Source organism: Scylla paramamosain, chromosome 28, assembly GCF_035594125.1.
Source record: "Scylla paramamosain isolate STU-SP2022 chromosome 28, ASM3559412v1, whole genome shotgun sequence".
Classification (NCBI taxonomy): Eukaryota; Metazoa; Arthropoda; class Malacostraca; order Decapoda; family Portunidae; genus Scylla; species Scylla paramamosain.
Genome location: NC_087178.1, coordinates 14,714,391 through 14,734,750, shown reverse-complemented (window position 1 = coordinate 14,734,750; position 20,360 = coordinate 14,714,391). Strand labels below are relative to the sequence as shown.

The window sequence follows — 20,360 nt, the reverse complement described above, 5'->3', positions numbered from 1 at the left end:
CAAGCCTCTGTTTCCCGTTATATAACCACAAATTATATACAATGGCGTTTGAAATCAAGCAATTTTCATAAAACTTTCCCCTGGTGTTGAGCAAATTTGGATTTTTTTCTGCAAAGTACGGTATGTGAAATTATTACAAAACACATAACTGATACATTTTGCTATTCGCCTCTTATTATTTTCAAGATTTTTAGGTGCCGGGAGTTTCTGATATCTGGAGTGTTAACGCCCCGTAGATTTCACCGCAACATGGGACTCACCGAGCGAACTTCAGAGGTCCACAGAAGGTAGTTATAGGGCACCAAGGAGGCTGAAGACGTGGGTTGCAGGAGATTTCAGTGAATAGAGATGTCTGCCACAAGTTATGAGTTGTGCAAGCCTATGAGCCAAGCTACATATATGCAAATTCGAATAATTTATGTTTCGATGCACAAAAATATTTTCTTGTAAATGTGTGAAAGTTGTTGTTTTCAACAGATATCATAAGAATAAGTAATTAGAAGTAGATAAACCTTATACAACAATTTTAGGCACTTTATTCTCTCAGGAGGCGATTTACAAGTCACTAAAGTGCATGTTTATGTTTTTTTTTTTTTATGTAGGAGGGACACTAGCCAAGGGCAATAAAAATCCAATAAAATAAAGTGCCCACTGAAATGCCAGTCCCATGAAAGGGTCAAAGAAGTAGTCAAAAACTGATGGAGAAGTGTCTTGAAACCTCCCTCTTGAAGGAATTCAAGTCATAGGAAGGTGGAAATACAGAAGCAGGCAGGGAGTTCCAGAGTTTACCAGAGAAAGGGATGAATGATTGAGAATAGTGCGTCAGAGAGGTGGACAGAATAGGGATGAGAGAAAGAAGAAAGTCTTGTGCAGCGAGGCCGTGGGAGGAGGGGAGGCATGCAGTTAGCAAGATCAGAAGAGCAGTTAGCATGAAAATAGCGGTAGAAGACAGCTAGACATGCAACACTGCGGCGGTGAGAGAGAGGCTGAAGACAGTCAGTTAGAGGAGAGGAGTTGATGAGACGAAAAGCTTTTGATTCCACCCTGTCTAGAAGAGCAGTATGAGTGGAACCCCCCCGGCCAGACATGTGAAACATATTCCATACATGGACGGATAAGGCCCTTGTACAGAGTTAGCAGTTGGGGCGGTGAGAAAAACTGGCGGAGACGTCTCAAAACGCCTTACTTCATACAAGCTGTTTTAGCTAGAGATGAGATGTGAAGTTTCAGTTCAGATTATAAGTAAAGGACAGACCAAAGATGTTCAGTGTAGAAGAGGGGGACAGTTGAGTGTCATTGAAGAAGAAGGGATACTTGTCTGGAAGGTTGTGTCGAGTTGATAGATGGAGGAATTGAGTTTTTGAGGCATTGAACAATACCAAGCTTGTTCTGCCCAAATCAGAGATTTTAGAAAGATCAAAGTCAAGCATTCTCTGGCTTCCCTGCGTGAAATATTTACCTCCTGAAGGGTTGGACGTCTATGAAAAGACGTGGAAAAGTGCAGGATGGTATCATCAGAGTAGGAGCGGATAGGACAAGAAATTTGGTTTAGAAGATCATAAATGAATAATAAGAAGAGAGTGGGTGACAGTGACAGGACAGAACCCTGAGGAACACCACTGTTAATAGATTTAGGAGAAGAACAGTGGCCGTCTACCACAGTAGCAATAGAACAGTCAGAAAGGAAACTTGAGATGAAGTTACAGAGAGAAGGATAGAAGCCATAGGAGAGTACTTTGGAAATCAAAGCTTTGTGCCAGACTCTATCAAAATCTTTTGATATGTCCAAGGCAACAGCAAAAGTTTCACCAAAATCTCTAAAAGAGGATGACCAAGACTCAGTAAGGAAAGCCAGATCACCAGTAGAGTGGCCTTGACGGAACCCATACTGGCGATCAGATAGAAGGTTGTGAAGTGAAAAATGTTTAAGAATCTTCCTGTTGAAGATAGATTCAAAAACTTTAGATAAGCAGGAAATTAAAGCAATAGGACTGTAGTTTGAGGGATTAGAACGGTCACCCTTTTTAGGAACAGGCTGAATGTGGGCAAACTTTCAGCAAGAAGTAAAGGTAAATGTTGACAGACAGAGCTGAAACAGTTTGACTAGGTAAGGCACGGAGGCACAGTTTCGGAGAACAATAGGAGGGACCCCATCAGGTCCATAAGCCTTCTGAAGGTTTAGGTCAGTGAGGGCATGGAAAACATCATTGCGAAGAATTTCAATAGATAGCATGAAGTAGTCAGAGGGTGGAGGTGAGGGAGGAACAAGCCCAGAATCGTCCAAGGTAGCGATTTTAGCAAAGGTTTGAGCGAAGAGCTCAGCTTTAGAAATAGATGTGATAGCAGTGGTGCCATCTGGTTGAAATAAAGGAGTGAAAGAAGAAGCAAAGTTATTGGAGATATTTTTGGCTAGATGCCAGAAGTCACGAGGGGAGTTAGATCTTGAAAGGTTTTGACATTTTCTGTTAATGAAGGAGTTTTTGGCTAGCTGGAGAACAGACTTGGCATGGTTCCGGGCAGAAATATAAAGTGCACGAAATTCTGGTGATGTAAGGCTTAAGTACCTTTTGTGGGCCACCTCTCTATCATGTGTAGCACAAGAACAAGCTGTGTTAAACCAGTGTTTGGAAGGTTTAGGTCGAGAAAGAGTGAGGAATGTATGCCTCCATGCCAGACACTATCACCTCTGTTATGTGCTCAGCACACAAAGACGGGTCTCTGACACGGAAGCAGTAGTCATTCCAAGGAAAATCAGCAAAATACCTCCTCGGGTCCTGCCAACTAACAGAGGCAAAACGCCTGAGGCACCTTCGCTTAGGGGAATCCTGAGGAGGGATTGCAGCGATAGGACAAGATACAGATATGAGATTGTGATCGGAGGAGCCCAACGGAGAAGAGAGGGTGACACCATAAGCAGAAGGATTAGAGGTCAGGAAAAGGTCAAGAATGTTGGGTGTATCTCCAAGACGATCAGGAATACGAGTAGGGTGTTGCACCAATTGCTCTAGATCGTGGAGGATAGCAAAGTTGAAGGCTAGCTCACCAGGATGGTCAGTGAAGGGAGAGGAAAGCCAAAGCTGGTGGTGAACACTGAAGTCTCCAAGAATGGAGATTTCTGCAAAAGGGAAGAGGGTCAGAATGTGCTCCACTTTGGAAGTTAAGTAGTCAAAGAATTTCTTAAAGTCAGAAGAGTTAGGTGAGAGGTATACAGTACAGATAAATTTAGTTTGAGAGTGACTCGGTAGTCGTAGCCAGATGGTGGAAAACTCGGAAGATTCAAGATCGTGGGCACGAGAGCAGGTTAAGTCATTGCGCACATAAACGCAACATCCAGCTTTGGATCGAAAATGAGGATAGAGAAAGTAGGAGGGAACAGAAAAGGGGCTACTGTCCGTTGCCTCAGATACCTGAGTTTCAGTGAGGAAAAGAAGATGAGGTTTAGAAGAGGAGAGGTGGTGTTCTACAGATTGAAGATTAGATCTTAGACCGCGAATGTTGCAGAAGTTAATGAAGTAAAAGTTGAGGGGGGTGTCAAGACACATAGGGTCGTCGACAGAAAGGCAGTCCGACCTGGGGACATTTATGGTCCCCTCCCCAGATGGGGACTTCGAGGCTGGTGTAGGAGTCGCCATGATAATTTTGAAATTTTTGAGTGAAGGGTGTGTGTGTTATTAGGTGCTTGTAGTTTTGCGTGGAGGAAGAGAGTTGTCTTTAGAGGGCAGGCTGTGACTGCCCTCTTGTGTTGTGAGACACAAAGGGAAACGTTCAGTGAGGTCACAGCTGGGTTTAATGATAAGTTCACAGCACCCCCTGAACAGTACTTTAGACCTCACTGGGAGTAATGATAAGTTCACAGCACCCTCTGAACAGTGCTTTAGACCTCACTGGGAGTAATTATCGTTTCGGCAGGTGTCTACTGGCTCCTACTTCATATATAATTATTTCTTAAATGCTAAAACACTTATGCTATTGAGGCTTTCTTCATTTTATATAGATATTATTTACTACACATTTCACAAGTTTTATATATTCTTTGTGAGGCAACACATCTTCCCATACTGCTTTCAGGTCAGGAACTGTACCCTTGGTATGCCTACAGGCATACCAAGGGTACAGTTCCTGGTCAGTAAGGGGTAAGGGGTAAAGGTATGAAAAGTGTCCTGACAAAGTATGAAAAGACTCCCAGTCAAAATATGGCCACAGTGTTTATTTATTTATTTATTTATGGCATCCCAGGGCTTAAAATGTACTTTTTTTTTTTTTTTTTTTTTTAACAAGGTTTACTTAGCATATTTCTATATTGTAAACAATGAATTTTCATTTGACAACAAAAGTTGATAACTCTCCTCCGTGAAGACAATTGCTTCCGTTTAAAAGAGCTACTACATCTTCTCTTACCTGTACATGTTTGGCGAGTGACGACCATTTTCTTTTAACCTTTCTCGAGCTCCTTTGCCAACTGTCCTTAGCTGTACTTGAGGACAATGGAAAATGTGAAGAAAACTGAAAGCATGGAAAGTTATTCTGACACTGCATTGCATAATTTTACTTTAACCATCATTTCCCAGTTTCCTTCTTTCATGCAGTTTTCAAAGTATTCAGTCAACTGTCTCATTCTCTTCTCAAAATCAACTACAAGTATTATTTATAAATAATATTATTTATAAATAACATCCCTGTCATTAACATTCACCAGACTCAGACTCCTACCTACCGGTCTGGGATCCACCCACCTCGCTTACAACATCCATAGAACCAAATAAATAACATCCCTGCCATTAATATTCACCAGACTCAAACTCCTACCTACCAGTCTGGGATCCACCTACCTCGCTTACAACAACATTCACAGAACCATTAAGCAAGCAAAATGAGATCACACATACTGAAGTAGGAAACTAATTCATGACACTCTCCCCTTAATAATAATAATAATAATAATAATATTAATAATAATAATAATAATAATAATAATAATAATAATAATAATAATAATCACATCATAATATTGCAGATGATTATCATTCATTAGAGAAAAACAAACGAAGAACAAACAAGAAGTAGTGTAAGCAAGAGTGCATGTGTGTGCTATGCCCGAGAGTGCACAAAGCAAACAAATTCTGACAATGGAGATGAACGAATCTGCTGCTTCTGTGTCCTTTGGCAAAAAGAATGGCTGCTATATTAAAAGGAGCGTGGCAATGCTACTAACGATCCTGTTTGTGAGCTCACTAGTGGCAACAGGGCTCCTCGTCTACTACTTGGCACCCAATGTCAACCAGACATCAAACAACTACCGTGGAAGAGGCCTCGAACCTGCAGAAGGCGATGATACAATAGTGAGTCGTACGTTTCATTGCTGGTAATGATGTGTGCATATTGATAAAAGATTACTGAAACTGTCCATATACACCTCCACTATCAGCAAATTTTAATCTATAACACTATCATTGCAAACACTGTTTCCACCACCACAAACTATACTTAAGAACTTTCATTCTCAGGAAGGCAGCTCCCCAGCCACACATTCGTCAGACGAAAAAGTAAAGGACGTGAGGCTGCCTACCTCCCTCCGACCACTGCACTATCTGGTTCGCCTTCAGCCTTTCATCAGGAGCAATTTTAGCATCGCAGGCTATGTGGAGGTGGAGGTGGAGGTGGTGAAGGAAACCTCTGTCTTCACTTTCCACATGGCAGACATCATCACCCACAATGACACAGTCAAGGTGTGTGTGTGTGTGTGTGTGTGTGTGTGTGTGTGTGTGTGTGATGGTACCCAATGAAGGAATTATGATAAAAGAAACAATGACTATAGAAGTGAACAATAATAAGCACATTAGGGAGAGTACATGATTGAGAATAAATGTAAAGTTAATAATAAACTTGTACAGGTAGTGGATGTCGAAAATCGGAATGGGAAGGGTGTGAGCATCATGAAGCAGACATATGACAATCAACGAGAGTTTTACCATGCCCACCTCCAACAACCACTGACCAAAGGCCACCGATATGTGCTGTCTATGGAATTCACAGGTTACCTCAATGACCAGTTGCATGGTTTCTACAGGTCTTCATACAAAGACACAACAGAAAATGAGAGGTATGAGAGAATGTTGTTAATAGTATATATAATAAGAATGCTTTATCCTACTTAGTAGAAAGGATAGGGAGTCAGAGCTTGTCCATCAAGTAAATTAAAACACACTATTAAGTCCATGTGACATGTAATGTCCATTGTCCATCAGTAATGCAAACTGACAAACACAGAATGATGCACTTGTTTACTGTGCCACAGGTGGCTTGCTGTAACACAGTTCCAGCCGACAGATGCCCGCCGAGCCTTTCCATGCTTCGATGAGCCAGCCATGAAAGCCACGTTTGAGGTGTTCCTGGCAAGGGAGACAGACATGTCCGCCATCTCCAACATGCCCAAAATAAAAAGCCAGCCAATAGAAGGTCAGCAGGGGTGGATGTGGGACCATTTCAACACCAGCGTTCCCATGTCCACCTATCTTGTGGCATTTCTTGTGTCCGATTTCTCATCAAAGGAGGTCACCACACAGAACGGAGTGTCCTTCAGGACGTGGGCACGAGAGACTGCCATCAACCAGGCAAATTACTCACTTGAAATTGGCTCAAAAATCCTCACCTTCTTTGAGGACTACTTCAGTATTCCATACCCACTCCCAAAACAAGACATGGTTGCCATCCCAGACTTTGCAGCAGGTGCCATGGAGAACTGGGGGCTCATCACCTACAGGGAGACAGCGATGCTTTATGACCCAAAGGTGTCTTCAGCCTACAACAAACAGCGGGTGGCAATAGTTGTGGCACACGAGCTGGCTCACCAGTGGTTTGGGAACCTGGTAACCCCTGAATGGTGGACAGATCTGTGGCTCAATGAGGGCTTTGCAAGCTTCATGGAGTATGTGGGCACTGACCATGCTGAGCCAGAGTGGCAAATGATGGAGCAGTTCATCGTAATAGACTTACACAAGGTTTTCAGGCTTGACTGCCTTGAGTCCTCCCATCCCATCAGCATTCCTGTTGGTCATCCTGATGAGATAAATGAGATATTCGATACCATCTCTTACTCCAAAGGTGAGTGTGTGTGTGTGTGTGTGTGTGTGTGTGTGTGTGTGTGTGTGTGTGTGTGTGTGTGTGTGTGTGTGTGTGTGTGTGTGTGTATTTACCTAGTTGTATAATACAGGGTCTGAGCCAAAGCTCAATTAGTCCTGTCTCCATACCCGAATTTGTCCAATTTCTCTTTAAACATGTGCACACTCTTTGCCGCAACTACCTCTTCTTTTAAGTTATTCCATATTTCAACCGTTCCATGCGGAAAGCTGTATTTCTTGATATCTCCCAAACAATGACTCTTCTTTAATTTCTTCATATGTCCCCTTGTACGTCTATCTCCTTCCTCCACTTTTACAACTAGGTCATATCTGTCTATCTTCTCCATGCCATTTACTAATTTGAACATTGTTATCAGGTCTCCTCTTTCCCTTCTTTCTTGCAGTGTTGGTAATCCAATTTCTTCCAGTCTTTCCTCGTAACTTAGGTCTTCCAATTCAGGTATCATTTTCGTAGCTGTTCTTTGTATTCTTTCCAATTTCCTTATATCTTTCTTTTTGTGTGGAGACCATACCACTGCTGCGTATTCCAGTTTGGAACGTATCATGTGTGTTATGATTTTCTTCATCATTTCTTTGTCTAGGTAATTAAATGCCACCCTGATATTTGCTAGCAAATTATATGTAGAGCCAAATATTCCATTGATGTGTTTTTCTGGTGAAAGCGTGTCTTGAATTATTACTCCCAAGTCTTTTTCTTCTTTGCTCTTTGGTATTGTGATACCTCCCATCTTATACTCCCATGAAGGTCTCCTTTTACTTCTTCCCATCTCCATTACATGGCACTTCTTTATATTGAATTCTAATTTCCATCGTTTACTCCATTCACAAATTCTATCAATATCCCTCTGTAGTTCCTCACAATCCTCTTGGTTCTTTATTACTTTCATCAATTTTGCATCATCTGCAAACATATTAATGTAGCTATTTAAACCCACCGTCATATCATTTATATAGACCTGAAACATTATAGGTGCCAACACAGACCCTTGTGGTACTCCGCTTGTTACTTCGCACCAACTTGATTTATTATCTCTGTTTACTGTACTCATTTCCCTACCTTGGAGATAATCCTTCATCCACTTAAGTATTTTTCCTTTTAGCCCTCCTCGATGTTCCAGTTTCCATATGAGTCTTTTATGTGGAACTGTATCAAAAGCTTTTTTCAGATCTAAATAGACAGCATCAACCCAACCATCTCTCTCTTGTAGTTTATCTATTACTCTTGTATAAAAGCTCAGTAAGTTTGTTACGCAAGATCTCTCTTTCCTGAAACCGAATTGTTTTTCTGTTATTATATTTTCTTGTTCAAGATATTGCACCCATCTGTTTTTAATGACTATTTCACAGAGTTTACTTACAATACTCGTGAGTGAGACTGGTCTGTAATTCAGTGGTTCCATTTTATTACCTCCTTTGTATAACGGTACTATATTTGCTCTCTTCCATTCCTTTGGTACTTTTCCTTCCTTTAAAGAACTGTTAATTATCTCCCATATTGGTTCTTCCAATTCCTCTCTACATTCTTTCAATATCCATCCATTTACTTCGTCTGGCCCCATCGCCTTCCTAGTATCTAGCTCTTCCAGTAGTCTTTTAATTTCTTTTCTTTCCACTTGTATGTTTGCTATTCCTTTCTGTTGTTCCTCATCTCCCAGTGATGCAAAGACAGTTTCTCTTGTAAATACAGACTTAAAGCTTTTATTCAGTATCTCAGCCATCTCTTGTGTGGTTTCATAAATTTCTCCATTTTCCTTCAGCTTTGTAATAGTATCTCTATGCTTTATTTTTCCATTTACATATCTATAGAAAATTTTGGGTTCTTCTTTACACTTTCCAACTACATCTCTTTCAAAATTTCTTTCTTCTTCTCTTCTTATTTTAACATAATCATTTCTAGCTGTCCTGTATTCTTCTCTATTTATCTCATTCCATTGTTTCCTCATTTTTTTCCATGCCCTCTCCTTTTTCTTTTTTGCCTCTGCACACTTTGCATTAAACCACACTTTCTTATTTTCTTTTACCTTATATCTTGGCACATATCTTTCAACACCTTCTCTAAACTTGCTTAAAAACACTTCATATTTTTTCTGCACCTCCATACCTCTTAATAAATTATTCCAATCAAGCTCTCCGTAGAATTTCTTTAACCCAGTAAAGTCTGCCTTAGCATAATTTTTTCTCTCATTTTTATATTCCTCATTGAATTTTGGCACTTCTTCTTTGATCTCTATCTCCATCTTCACATGATCACTTTTTCCCACTGGACACAAATATTCTATACTTGGTTCATTTTCTGGCTTTTTTGTAAAAACCAAGTCTAGTAGCGATGGTTCATCTTCCCCTCTGTACCTAGTATTTTCTTTCATCCATTGATCCATCGTGTTTACCATCATAGTCTGTAAAAATTCTTCACTCCATGTACTGGCAATCCCTGTCACCTCCATCTCCCCCCAGTTTATCTCTTTGCTATTAAAATCTCCTACTAGTAACACCTTGTTTCTTATCTTTAGCATGTCATCTATACTTTTTATGAACTCGCTTTGCATGTGCTGGTCTTGCAAGTGTTGGTCTTTGGAGGCATGTATGCAACAATAATTTTTCTGCTTTCTTGTCCTTGGATCTTGATCTCCACACTCAATGTTTCTGACCTCCCTTCACCATATTCCACTGTTTCTATCAAGATGTTTTTTCTTACTAGAATCATCACTCCTCCTCCTCCCTTATTCTTTCTATCTCTTCTCCATGTGTTATATCCTTCTTCTTCAAATTCAACATTAATCTCCCTTGTTAGTTTTGTTTCCGTAATGCATGCCACTTCTGGTTTCTTTTCATGTAAATAATCTCTTAGTTCCCTTAGGCTGGACACTAATCCATCTATGTTTGTATACATAACTTTAATTTTATATATTGTGGACCCATTTCTTTTGTGTTCTCTCTTTGTTGTCTTACTTCTTGCTCCGCATTCTTTAACCACCATTTCCTCATTTTCATGTCTATCACTCTCCATATATATCTTTCTGCCTGTTCCTGTGTTCTCTCTTCATTTTTTGTCTTGGCCTCCTCTTTTAACTCTTTGTGTGTGTGTGTGTGTGTGTGTGTGTGTGTGTGTGTGTGTGTGTGTGTGTGTGTGTGTGTGTGTGTGTGTGTGTGTACTTTCCTCTTTGCACATCTTGGTTCCTCTGCACTTTTATTTTGTCCCCCAAAGTGTTTTGAGGCTATTTTCTACAGGAAATGCTATTGCAACAGTGCAACAAGGATTCATCACAGCTTATTCTTAATTAGTATGTAGTTTTTTAAGTTTGCTGTGAAAAATACTTAGTGTTTTAGCGCAACCTTTCTAACTCTCAGGTGCTTCAATAATCCGGATGATGAAATTTTTCCTGATGGAGGCAACCTTCCGTAAGGGTCTCACCAACTATCTGAACACCAGGTGAGCAGCTGTACACATGGCCCATTGATGATGCTATTCATTGTCCATACTTTTCAATCTAAGGAAGCAAGAAGTTGTAAAGAATGAAGTTACTTAAGTTTGAAAGTGTTGGATATGCTAACCTTATTCTATACACAACCCAGGACTAATAAAAATTATTTCTAAATTTCATTGCTATTACCTCTAATGTTAGCATCAAAACCAATGCTGTAACATCACACAAAGCACCCTTTGAAGTTTCCCTGGCCCTTCTTCAAAATGCCACAAAACAATATATACATAATCAATTATATATATATATATATATATATATATATATATATATATATATATATATATATATATATATATATATATATATATATATATATATATATATATATATATATATATATATATATATATATATATATATATATATTTATATTGTTACACATAGCATCTTGCTTCTTTAGAAACTATAGAGAATAGAGAGCAGAGAAGTGGGCAGAAGAAAGAGAAAACAGAAGGGAAAGAGAGAGAGGAGAGAGGCAGAAAGACAGAGTGAGTGATGAGGAGGGAATGCACATCATAGCTTTGCTTGTAGTACTTTATATAAATTTAAAGTTGTCCTTCCTCACTTAATTTTCCCCACTTCCCTTCCTTTCCACGAGTTGTATTTAATAGACAATATAATTGAAGACCTGTTTTCCCTCATAGTGTAATCAATTTTCATCCAGCCCTCCAAATAACACCATAATGATTTTTAAAATATAATGTTCATTTGAGGGAGAGATAACTACAATGAGTCTGAGTGAGAGTGAGGTGTGGGGCAGACCTTCATCACTCTAGTTCTCCACTTTTCCCTCCCTTCTTTCCCTCCCTGTCCACAGTCATGTTTGGCATCCCTAAGGCAAGCCAACCACTTTTCCCACACTCAACACCTATGGGTGGAATAACTGCTTTATGCCTTATATTGTGTATTACTTGGACCCTATGAGAGGCTATGATCTGGGTAAATCCAGATATTGTGCAAAAAAACCATTTGTGGCTCTGTTTTCTGCCACTCCTGTGGTGCTAAATGTAACTCTGTCTAGTTGTTTGTTGTATCTGTGCCTAGATTTTGACGGAAGCACACACCATTCTTGCTAAAGTACAGGGTATTGTTGTGAGTTGTGTGTGTCTGGGCGTCATGTGCGTTGTGTATATTTTAAATGCTACTGGTCCAAAGGCCCACAACCATGAGCGGTGCAGACCAGACCATAATACTTATGCTAGGCTATAGCTGTCTAGTTTCTTCCCAGATTTCACTAGTGTTGTCAGTGGTGGGAATCTGTTTTATGGAGGATAGTATGTAGATAGGCTTTTCTGTGAACAGTTTATAATATTCTTGTTGGATATGGGCTGTCCATTGCTGTGGGCAGTTCTCCAGTAAGGTGTTATACCTCATTCTGTGTTGTCTGTGCTGTCTGTGCTCCCTAGCACGTGGTGAATTAGTCTTTTCTCAGCTTGATGGGTAATTTGGCATTCACTATACTCCCTTCCCTGTTGGTGGGTGAAACAGGGTAGCAACCTCTTGAGGGTTGATAGCTGTTGGCAAATGGCAGGTGTCTGTATTCATTGTATTTGTGCCCCATCACTAGACTACAGAGTAGGTAGCATAAGGAGTAGATGATCCAAGGTAGCAACAGCTGTGAAGGGGGCTGTATCTGGTCATAACAAATGTGATTTATCTAACATCAATTAACTAAGATGTGATTTATCTGACATCAGTAAACTATAATGTGATTTATCTGACATCCATGCTCATTCCTTCTTCCTCTTCCTATCCCTACATAGAGTATATGCCAATGCAGAGCAAGATGATCTGTGGGACTTCCTGACACAAGCTGCCCACCAGGATTTGACACTTGCCAAGGATGTCACTGTCAAGACTATCATGGACACCTGGACACTACAGATGGGCTACCCTGTTGTCAAGGTCACAAGAAGTGCTGATGGGACATCAGCCACAGTCACACAGGTAATCACATTTAAATGACCAAGGAATGAATGGAAGAGATTCCATTTTATCAGTGTAACTCTTGCTGTGACATACTCATATAGTCTCAAACACACATCAACTAATTCACTAATTAGAGTAATTTATAGCCAATTCATAATTGTACTAACCAAAAACTCATATAGAGAAAACTTAAATTACTGTTTGTTTCACCAGGAGCGGTTCCTGTTGAGGAAAGACGCCAACTCCACTGACACTCATGTCTACAGGTGGTGGGTGCCACTCTCCTACACCACACAGGCCACTGCTGACTTCAGCAAGACAGCACCCTCAAGGTGGCTCTCAAAGACTGACTCTAAGATCACAATCCAGTCCCTCCCAGATAGTAGGCAGTGGGTGATATTCAATTTACAGGAGACTGGCTACTACAGAGTCAACTATGATGAAAACAACTGGAAGCTGCTGATCAAGCAGCTCAAAGCTGATCACACCATGATCCATGTCAACAACCGTGCACAGCTCATAGATGATGCACTCAACTTGGCACAAGCAGGTACTTTTACTGCTTTATTTATGGTCACAATGTAGTTCAGCCACCATCTCTCCATTACATACATATTTTCTCCAGAAGACATTTGTATGAATGGATATCTTAGTGAGTTTGTTACTCATAATGCCTGTGTGCATTTTCTGATGGATAGTCTATATTTGCAGTAATCACCAGGAATCATATTTCATTTATGAATATTTTCCATCTCAAATATTTTTCAATGTAATGCTGTAATGCAGGAATTATGATTTTTCTTTTTTTTTTTTCTTCTTTTTTCTTTTTAGGTCAGTTATCATATTCTCTGCCACTGGATCTTGCTGCTTATCTGAAAAAGGAAACCTCATACACACCATGGGCTACTGCTCTGGACAACTTGAAATACATTCATAAACTCTTCTCCCGCACTGGAGCTTATGGAGCTCTTAAGGTGAGAAGCAAAAAATTTTATAATACATATATGATTTCAAAATTGAATGACAAGTCATACTCGGTTCACAGTGAGTTAATGAGTTGATATTCCTTTGTAAGAGGTATCCAATTAAATATATATATATAAACATGTACTTGTGTGTAACATTATTGAAACATGTACTTACGAGTATGTGTAACATTATTGAAATTTCATTATGAAAAAAATTATAATTCATGAGGTCATAACTGAAATCATACATTGTCTTAACATCATCACAGCAAACATTCCCTTTCACACCATTAACTAGCCCATTACCCTCAGGATTTCATGCTCAGTCTGCTTGAGCCACTGTACAAGTCTGTTGGGTTCCAAGACTCTCCAACTGACCCTCATATTGACCAGAGCAAGCGAGTAAAGATGTTGAAGTGGGCCTGCAAACTGGGTCATGAAGACTGTGTGACCCAGTCTGTCAGCCTCTTCAAACAGTGGATGATGAACCCAAAGAGTGACAGGTGAAAGCATATTGAGAACAGGAGTGAAATGACTTTCAAGGCATTGTGTGAATGGTTTTGATCTTTTAATGAGTCTAAAGCTTGTTAAGTAAACAATATTTTGAAGACTAGTATTTTCAAGATGTATCAATGCAAAATCTTCAAAGTTATCAAATGTGCAAAATCCAATTTTTATAATTTTTTCCATAGCCTGCTTTTACAAAACTTACAGCTCCATTCTTTTTCTCATTAAAGTCTTCAAATCAGATTATCCAAATCAGAGATGTCAGAGATGCTTATTTTATCAAATGGACTGCATGATGCACACATCCTTCTAAATTAATGATATATTCCAAGTACACCAGCATAGATCCACAACAAAATTTACCCCTGTACTGTCCTCATGGAGGCTGTTTCTTATCTTTGCACCTTTCCAGCATCATCTCCCCAAACCTGAAGGATGTGGTGTATTGCACTGCCATAGCTGCAGGCAAGAACAAGGAATGGGAATTTGCATGGAATCAATACCTCAACTCAAATGTTGGCTCTGAAAAGAGCAGAATACTCAAAGCACTTGGCTGCTCCAAGAAAATCTGGATCCTGTCAAGGTAAGATGGTATTCTTCCGCCACAGGACATCATGGTTCTGTTTACCACAAAATAATATTAGGTTGTGGGAAGCAATAACAGATCCTGTTTCTATTTTTGTTTGTATCTGATAAACTTGTAGTATCTTATCTTTTTATTCAACTTCAATTTTGTAGCCATGGATGCTCTGTACTCATCCATCTCCATTATGTAATTATTACAACCATTACCAATTTTCTTTTAGAAATAAGATTATTTAAAAAAATAAGCCTCCTTTTCAATCTTCATACAATAAGCAGGGAATACTAGGAAGGGCAAGATTGTGTTTCTAATTATAGTACATAATGATGAGTATGAAAAGCATCACAGTATTACAGTATCACAACTGACTGAAACTCCATCACTAACTGTTCAATGCATGGAAAATAAATAGATAAATGTTGCACATGGTTATTCTTACTGATAGTCCATCAAACATGAAAAGGACATGAAATAAATCATGAAAGCCACCAAGTGTGCCATCCAGCATATGTCAATTAAAGACTAGTGAAGGAGCCATAGCATGAACTTAACACTTTCATTCATGTTAATCAGACAAATTATCCATTAGTCAACTAAACCAAGAAATATAAGCATGAAATAATAACTAACTTAGATGAGTGTTTTACCAGGTATCTTGAGATGGCCTTCATTGAGGACTCAGGCATTAGGAAGCAAGATGTTGTCCAGGTGTTTGAGTCTGTGGCCTTGAATGAAGTGGGACGAGACATGGCCTGGACCTACTTGAGGGATCAGTGGCATAACATTACAGACTAGTAAGTATATTATAAGGTCTCAGAACTCACAGATTACCAGCATCTTGTATATCTGTACAAGAAACACACACCCATCAAAAAGCAAAAGAATATGATATTTAATGTAGTTTCATACTTTACAAGTATGTACAGTATATAAATCCTGAAAATATCTCTTGAATATTTTGTGGTTTTCAGCATTAGAAAAGTATGAGCAATAGTCCACATTCATTGTATCAAAATAATATCTCTCATTATTCTTCCATCACCAGAATCTCATGCATTTTACATTTCTGCCCAGAATCATGCCAAGTCTCTTCTCTAATTAGCCAAAAACTCTTTCATTAATAGAAAGTGTCAAAATCTTTCAAGATCAAACTTCCCTTGTGATTTCTGGCACCTAGCCAAAAACATCTCCAATAAGTTTGCTTCTTCACCTTTCCCTCCATTATTTCAACCTAATGACACCACTGCCATCTCATCTACTTCTAAAGCTGAACTCTTCACTCAAACCTTTGCTAAAAATTCTATCTTAGATAAATCAGGACTTGTTCCTCCTTCTCCTCCACCCTCTGACTACTTCATGCTACCTATTAAAATTCTTTGCAGTGATGTTTTCCATACCTTCACTGGCCTTAACCCTCAGAAGGCTTGTGGATCTGATGGGGTCCCTCCTATTGTTCTCTGAAACTGTGCTTCCGTGTTTGCACCTTGCCTAGTCAAACTCTTCCAATTCTGTCTATCAGCATCTACCTTTCCTTCTTGCTGGAAGTTTGCCTACATTCAGCCTCTTCCTAAAAAGGGTGATTATTCTAATCCCTCAAACTAACGTTCTATTGTTTTGATTTCCTGCCTATCTAAAGTTTTTGAATCTATCCTCAACGAGAAGATTCTTAAACATCTATCACTTCACAACCTTCTATCTGATTACCAGTATGGGTTCCCTCAAGGCCAGTCTACTGGTGATCTTCTGGCTTTCCTTACTGTGTTTTGGTCATCCTCTTTTAGGGATTTTGGTGAAAATTTTGCTGTTGCCTTAGACATATAAAAGGCTTTTGATACAGTCTGGCACAAAGCTTTGACTTCCAAATTACCCTCCAATGGCTTCTATCATTCTCTCTGTAACTTCATCTCAAGTTTCCTTTCTGACCATTCTATTGCTGCTGTGGAAGATGGTCAATGTTCTTCTCCTAAATCTATTAACAGTGGTGTTCCTCAGGGTTCTGTCCTGTCACCCACTCTCTTCATCAATGATCTAATCCATTCATACCACTCTTTTACACAGGGTGAAATCAAAACTTTTCATCTTATCAACTCCTCTCCTCTGACTGACAGTCTTCAGCCTCTTTCTCATCACCATAATGTTGCATCTCTTGCCATTTTCTACTGCTATTTTCGTGGTAACTGCTCTTCTGATCTTGTTAACTGCATGCCTCCCTTCATCCTGCGGCCTTGCTGCTCAAGACTTTCCTCTTTCTCTCACCCCTATTCTGTCCACTTCTCTAATGCAAGAGTTAACCAGTATTCTCATTCATTCATCCCTTTCTGTGGTAAACTCTGGAATTCTCTTCCTGCTTCTGTATTTCCTCCTTCCTATGACTTGAACTCTTTCAAGAGGGAGGTTTCAAGACACTTTTCTTTTAACATTTGATGACTGCCTTTGACTCTGTTCAGGGATTGGCACCTCAATGGGTCTTTTCTTTTTATTGTAATTTTGTTTCCCTTGGCTGGTGCCCTTCCTACATAAAAAAAAAGTACAAGAGAGAGAGAAAAAAATTAATATATTATGACTCCCCTTACAGTATGGGCAGTGGCCTGTTCACTTTACCTCGGCTGATCAAATCTGCAACTGATGGCATGAGCAAGGAATTACATCTTAATGAGGTAAGGCAATACAGAGATGATGGTGTCTCTCATTAAGAAGCAGTCTTAATAACTGTCTCATAGATCTCTTGATATAATGTGATATATCTAATTAATATCTTTCTATCAAGATCTCTCAAAGTTTATAAGCTTCACAAGTCTTCATCTATAGTAGCTATATAAGGATATGAAATTGTGGCAAAAAATCCCAAGACTTAGGAATTAATGTTTTATGTTCATTTGCAGCTCAAACAGTTCCAGTCAGCCAACAAAGACCACTTGAGCACTGCCAGGCGTGCTGTAGCCCAGGCTATTGAACGTACTCAGAACAATATTGAATGGCTGAACAAAAATGGCCCAGTAATCATTCAGTGGCTAGCAGATAATGGTTACTCATCAAAGCTCAGGAGTGATTAAAAGTTTGTGTGTGTATTTACCTAGTTGTATTGTACAGGGCACGAGCTAAAGCTTATTTTTTCCTGTTTCCATAACCATATTTATCCAGTTTCTCTTTAAACATGTATACACTGTTTGCCACAACCACCACTTCCTTCACATCATTCCAGATTTCAATAGTGTGTGTGTGTGTGTGTGTGTGTGTGTGTGTGTGTGTGTGTGTGTGTGTGTGTGTGTGTGTGTGTGTGTGTGTGTGTGTGTGTGTGTGCATGCACACATGCGCATTATTGAAGTGTGAGGTGTGACGTGCCTATTCTCATACTACTTTCACTTTCCGTATATCTTCATTTTCTCTAGTATTCCTATACACATCTTTATTGATACAGATACTTTGTTTCTCAACATACTCAAAATCATGTTTCTGATTTGTTGCCCAATTATACCTTACAACAAAGATATTTTTTTATATTACAACAGGAATTTTTTTCCAATTAATTATTTTCTGCTTTTCTTTCAAAGTACATGTCACATTCATTCATTCTGTTCAACTGGAGGAAAAGATTAATTTTAATAAGAGAACAAAGAAAAAGGAAGATATCACAATATATTGCTGAGAGAAAAACAACAGAAACTTCCTGTGGACAGAAAATAAAAAATACAGTAAAATCCCTCTTATCCGGCATCAACGGGACCAACATGCCAGATACTTGAATATTGCCAGATACTTGAACAGAAGTGAAATTATGTCCACAATCACCACCCTACACTCATGCATCTTACCATATCAAAGATCAGCTGATCGCCATGCCGCGCGTCGCCACCCGCGCTGCCACCTCACACTCACCAACACACAGTTGTAGCATTGGGCCTGTAATTTTAACTCCTGATCTTTTCAAGCTGAACCACTCGTATAACACTTTGTCCATCATTTCACCATGATGATACTGCAGTGTGTGACGATTTTCCGCTGCCTTTGGGGTGTCGGTGGCTTTCATGTAATCCCGCAACTTTTTCGTTTGGGATTTAATGTCATAAATAGTTGATGAGCCCACACCATATTCCGCCATTAGTTGCTGTCTGCTTTCACCTCTCTCTAATCGTCGACAAATGTCTACCTTCTGCTTAAGTGTAAGCACAACACGCTTCCTCTTTTCTACAACTTTAGGCATGATGAAGGCGTCAGGCGATAAACAGTGCACATGTGGGACTGAGTCACTGAGTAAACACAGTGCAGTGGGCCGCGGGTGGCACGAAGCAGTGCGCTCTGGTGGCGAGGGGACAAAGTATGCCTTACGCGGGAATTTTAATCGATTTTATGAGTACATGTTGATTTTTTATTGATTTTAGGGCTCGGGGAAAAATGTGCTGGATACCTGAAGCTGCCGGATACTCGAATGCCAGATGAGAGGGATTTTACTGTATTGACAGATTACCTGAAAATATATTTCTTCTAATTTTCATTGCTTCTGAATTGACCATTAAACATAATATAACACTTAGCAAAAATTGTGCTGGAGTAGTTCCAGATCTTTCTTAGGAAAACAGAATCACACACACACACACACACACACACACACACACACACACACACACACACGGTGGCAGCGGCAGAGTTGACAGGACATGTTTCCTAGTGCTCTGCATATAGAAGGAAAGAAAAAACACAAATTGCTCAAGATATGTTATGAAGACACAGGAATACCTAGGTGGTAAATAGGGAGGGGAGACACAGTACGTGAATATAGTTGTCCCATCTCTAGGAAAGTTTGGTTGGTTTGTTTACAATGAACAAAAATGGCGGAGGATGGCACCCCAAAAGAATGGGGGTTCTTTAAAGATTTTACTGGTGAAGAAAGAGAATTAAATTATAGACTGCAGTATAGAAAAATTTTGTATATATGGAAGAAATGACGGACAAGTAATTAGAGAGAATAAAGACATTGGAGGCACACCAGAAGGAGACAGGTGAGGAGTTGGTGACTATTACAGCAAAGTTGATGGAGATGGAAGATAAAAATGAGTAGTTAAAGGTGGAAAATGACTGTTTACAGTAACAAATAAAGGAAAAAGTAGAAACCGTTCAGAAAGGAAATGAGGGAATGAAGGTAACTGTAAAGGGTGTGGAAATGAGGCAAAATAAGTGGTTAAATGAATGTAAATTTGAAGAAGAATCACTAAAGAAAAAAAATAGAACAAAAAAATGAGAAACAAAACCTCAGACAGAAAGTGATAAACGTTATTAAAGAAGAGAAAAAGTTAAGTGAAAGACACTAGAAAAATATAAACAAATAATTGTATTTAGTTTAAAGGAAGAGAAAATAATAAGCAGAATTCAAAGAGAGAAAAAGGGAAGAACCTGTTGAATAAGTTACTGAAGAAAGTGACAGATTAAGACAGCTAGGTAGTAAAGCAAGTGGAAAAGTTCCATAGAATTGGGAAATATGAAGAAGAAAAAATGAGACCCATAAGAATAAGGTTTGCAACACAGGTACAAGCAGAAGAAGTAATTAATGGGTTTTGGAGATTGTCTGGAGATAAAGAATATAGGAATGTATGGATAAAAAGGGATATGGATGAGACTGAAAGGTTGAAGCAAAAGGAGCTAGTAAATGAGGCTAAACAAAAAAACAAACAATGAATGGAGGAGGAGAAGAAGTTTCTGGAAAGTAAGAGATATGATAATAAAGAAATGGTACATCAAACAGTAAGTATGTTAT

The 20,360-nt window shown here is 39.2% G+C and overlaps 1 protein-coding gene across 3 annotated transcripts in view; it reads left to right on the top strand.

Moving 5' to 3' along the window:
- LOC135114981 (aminopeptidase N-like) overlaps window positions 1-19,101 on the top strand; it is a 24,585-nt gene extending 5,484 nt beyond the window's left edge. For 2 of the 3 annotated variants that reach the window (XM_064031334.1, XM_064031332.1), the window contains exons 2-14: window positions 5,015-5,339; window positions 5,505-5,726; window positions 5,892-6,100; window positions 6,296-7,101; window positions 10,488-10,569; window positions 12,388-12,571; window positions 12,767-13,103; window positions 13,385-13,527; window positions 13,834-14,024; window positions 14,441-14,611; window positions 15,262-15,405; window positions 17,187-17,268; window positions 17,494-19,101. In XM_064031334.1, coding sequence (XP_063887404.1) covers window positions 5,091-5,339; window positions 5,505-5,726; window positions 5,892-6,100; window positions 6,296-7,101; window positions 10,488-10,569; window positions 12,388-12,571; window positions 12,767-13,103; window positions 13,385-13,527; window positions 13,834-14,024; window positions 14,441-14,611; window positions 15,262-15,405; window positions 17,187-17,268; window positions 17,494-17,664 — 2,991 coding nt within the window. In that variant the 5' untranslated portion in view covers window positions 5,015-5,090 and the 3' untranslated portion in view covers window positions 17,665-19,101. The remainder of the gene's footprint in view (window positions 1-5,014; window positions 5,340-5,504; window positions 5,727-5,891; window positions 6,101-6,295; window positions 7,102-10,487; window positions 10,570-12,387; window positions 12,572-12,766; window positions 13,104-13,384; window positions 13,528-13,833; window positions 14,025-14,440; window positions 14,612-15,261; window positions 15,406-17,186; window positions 17,269-17,493) is intronic. The other variant, XM_064031333.1, reaches the window with a different exon arrangement.
- The last annotated feature ends 1,259 nt before the right edge of the window (window positions 19,102-20,360 follow it).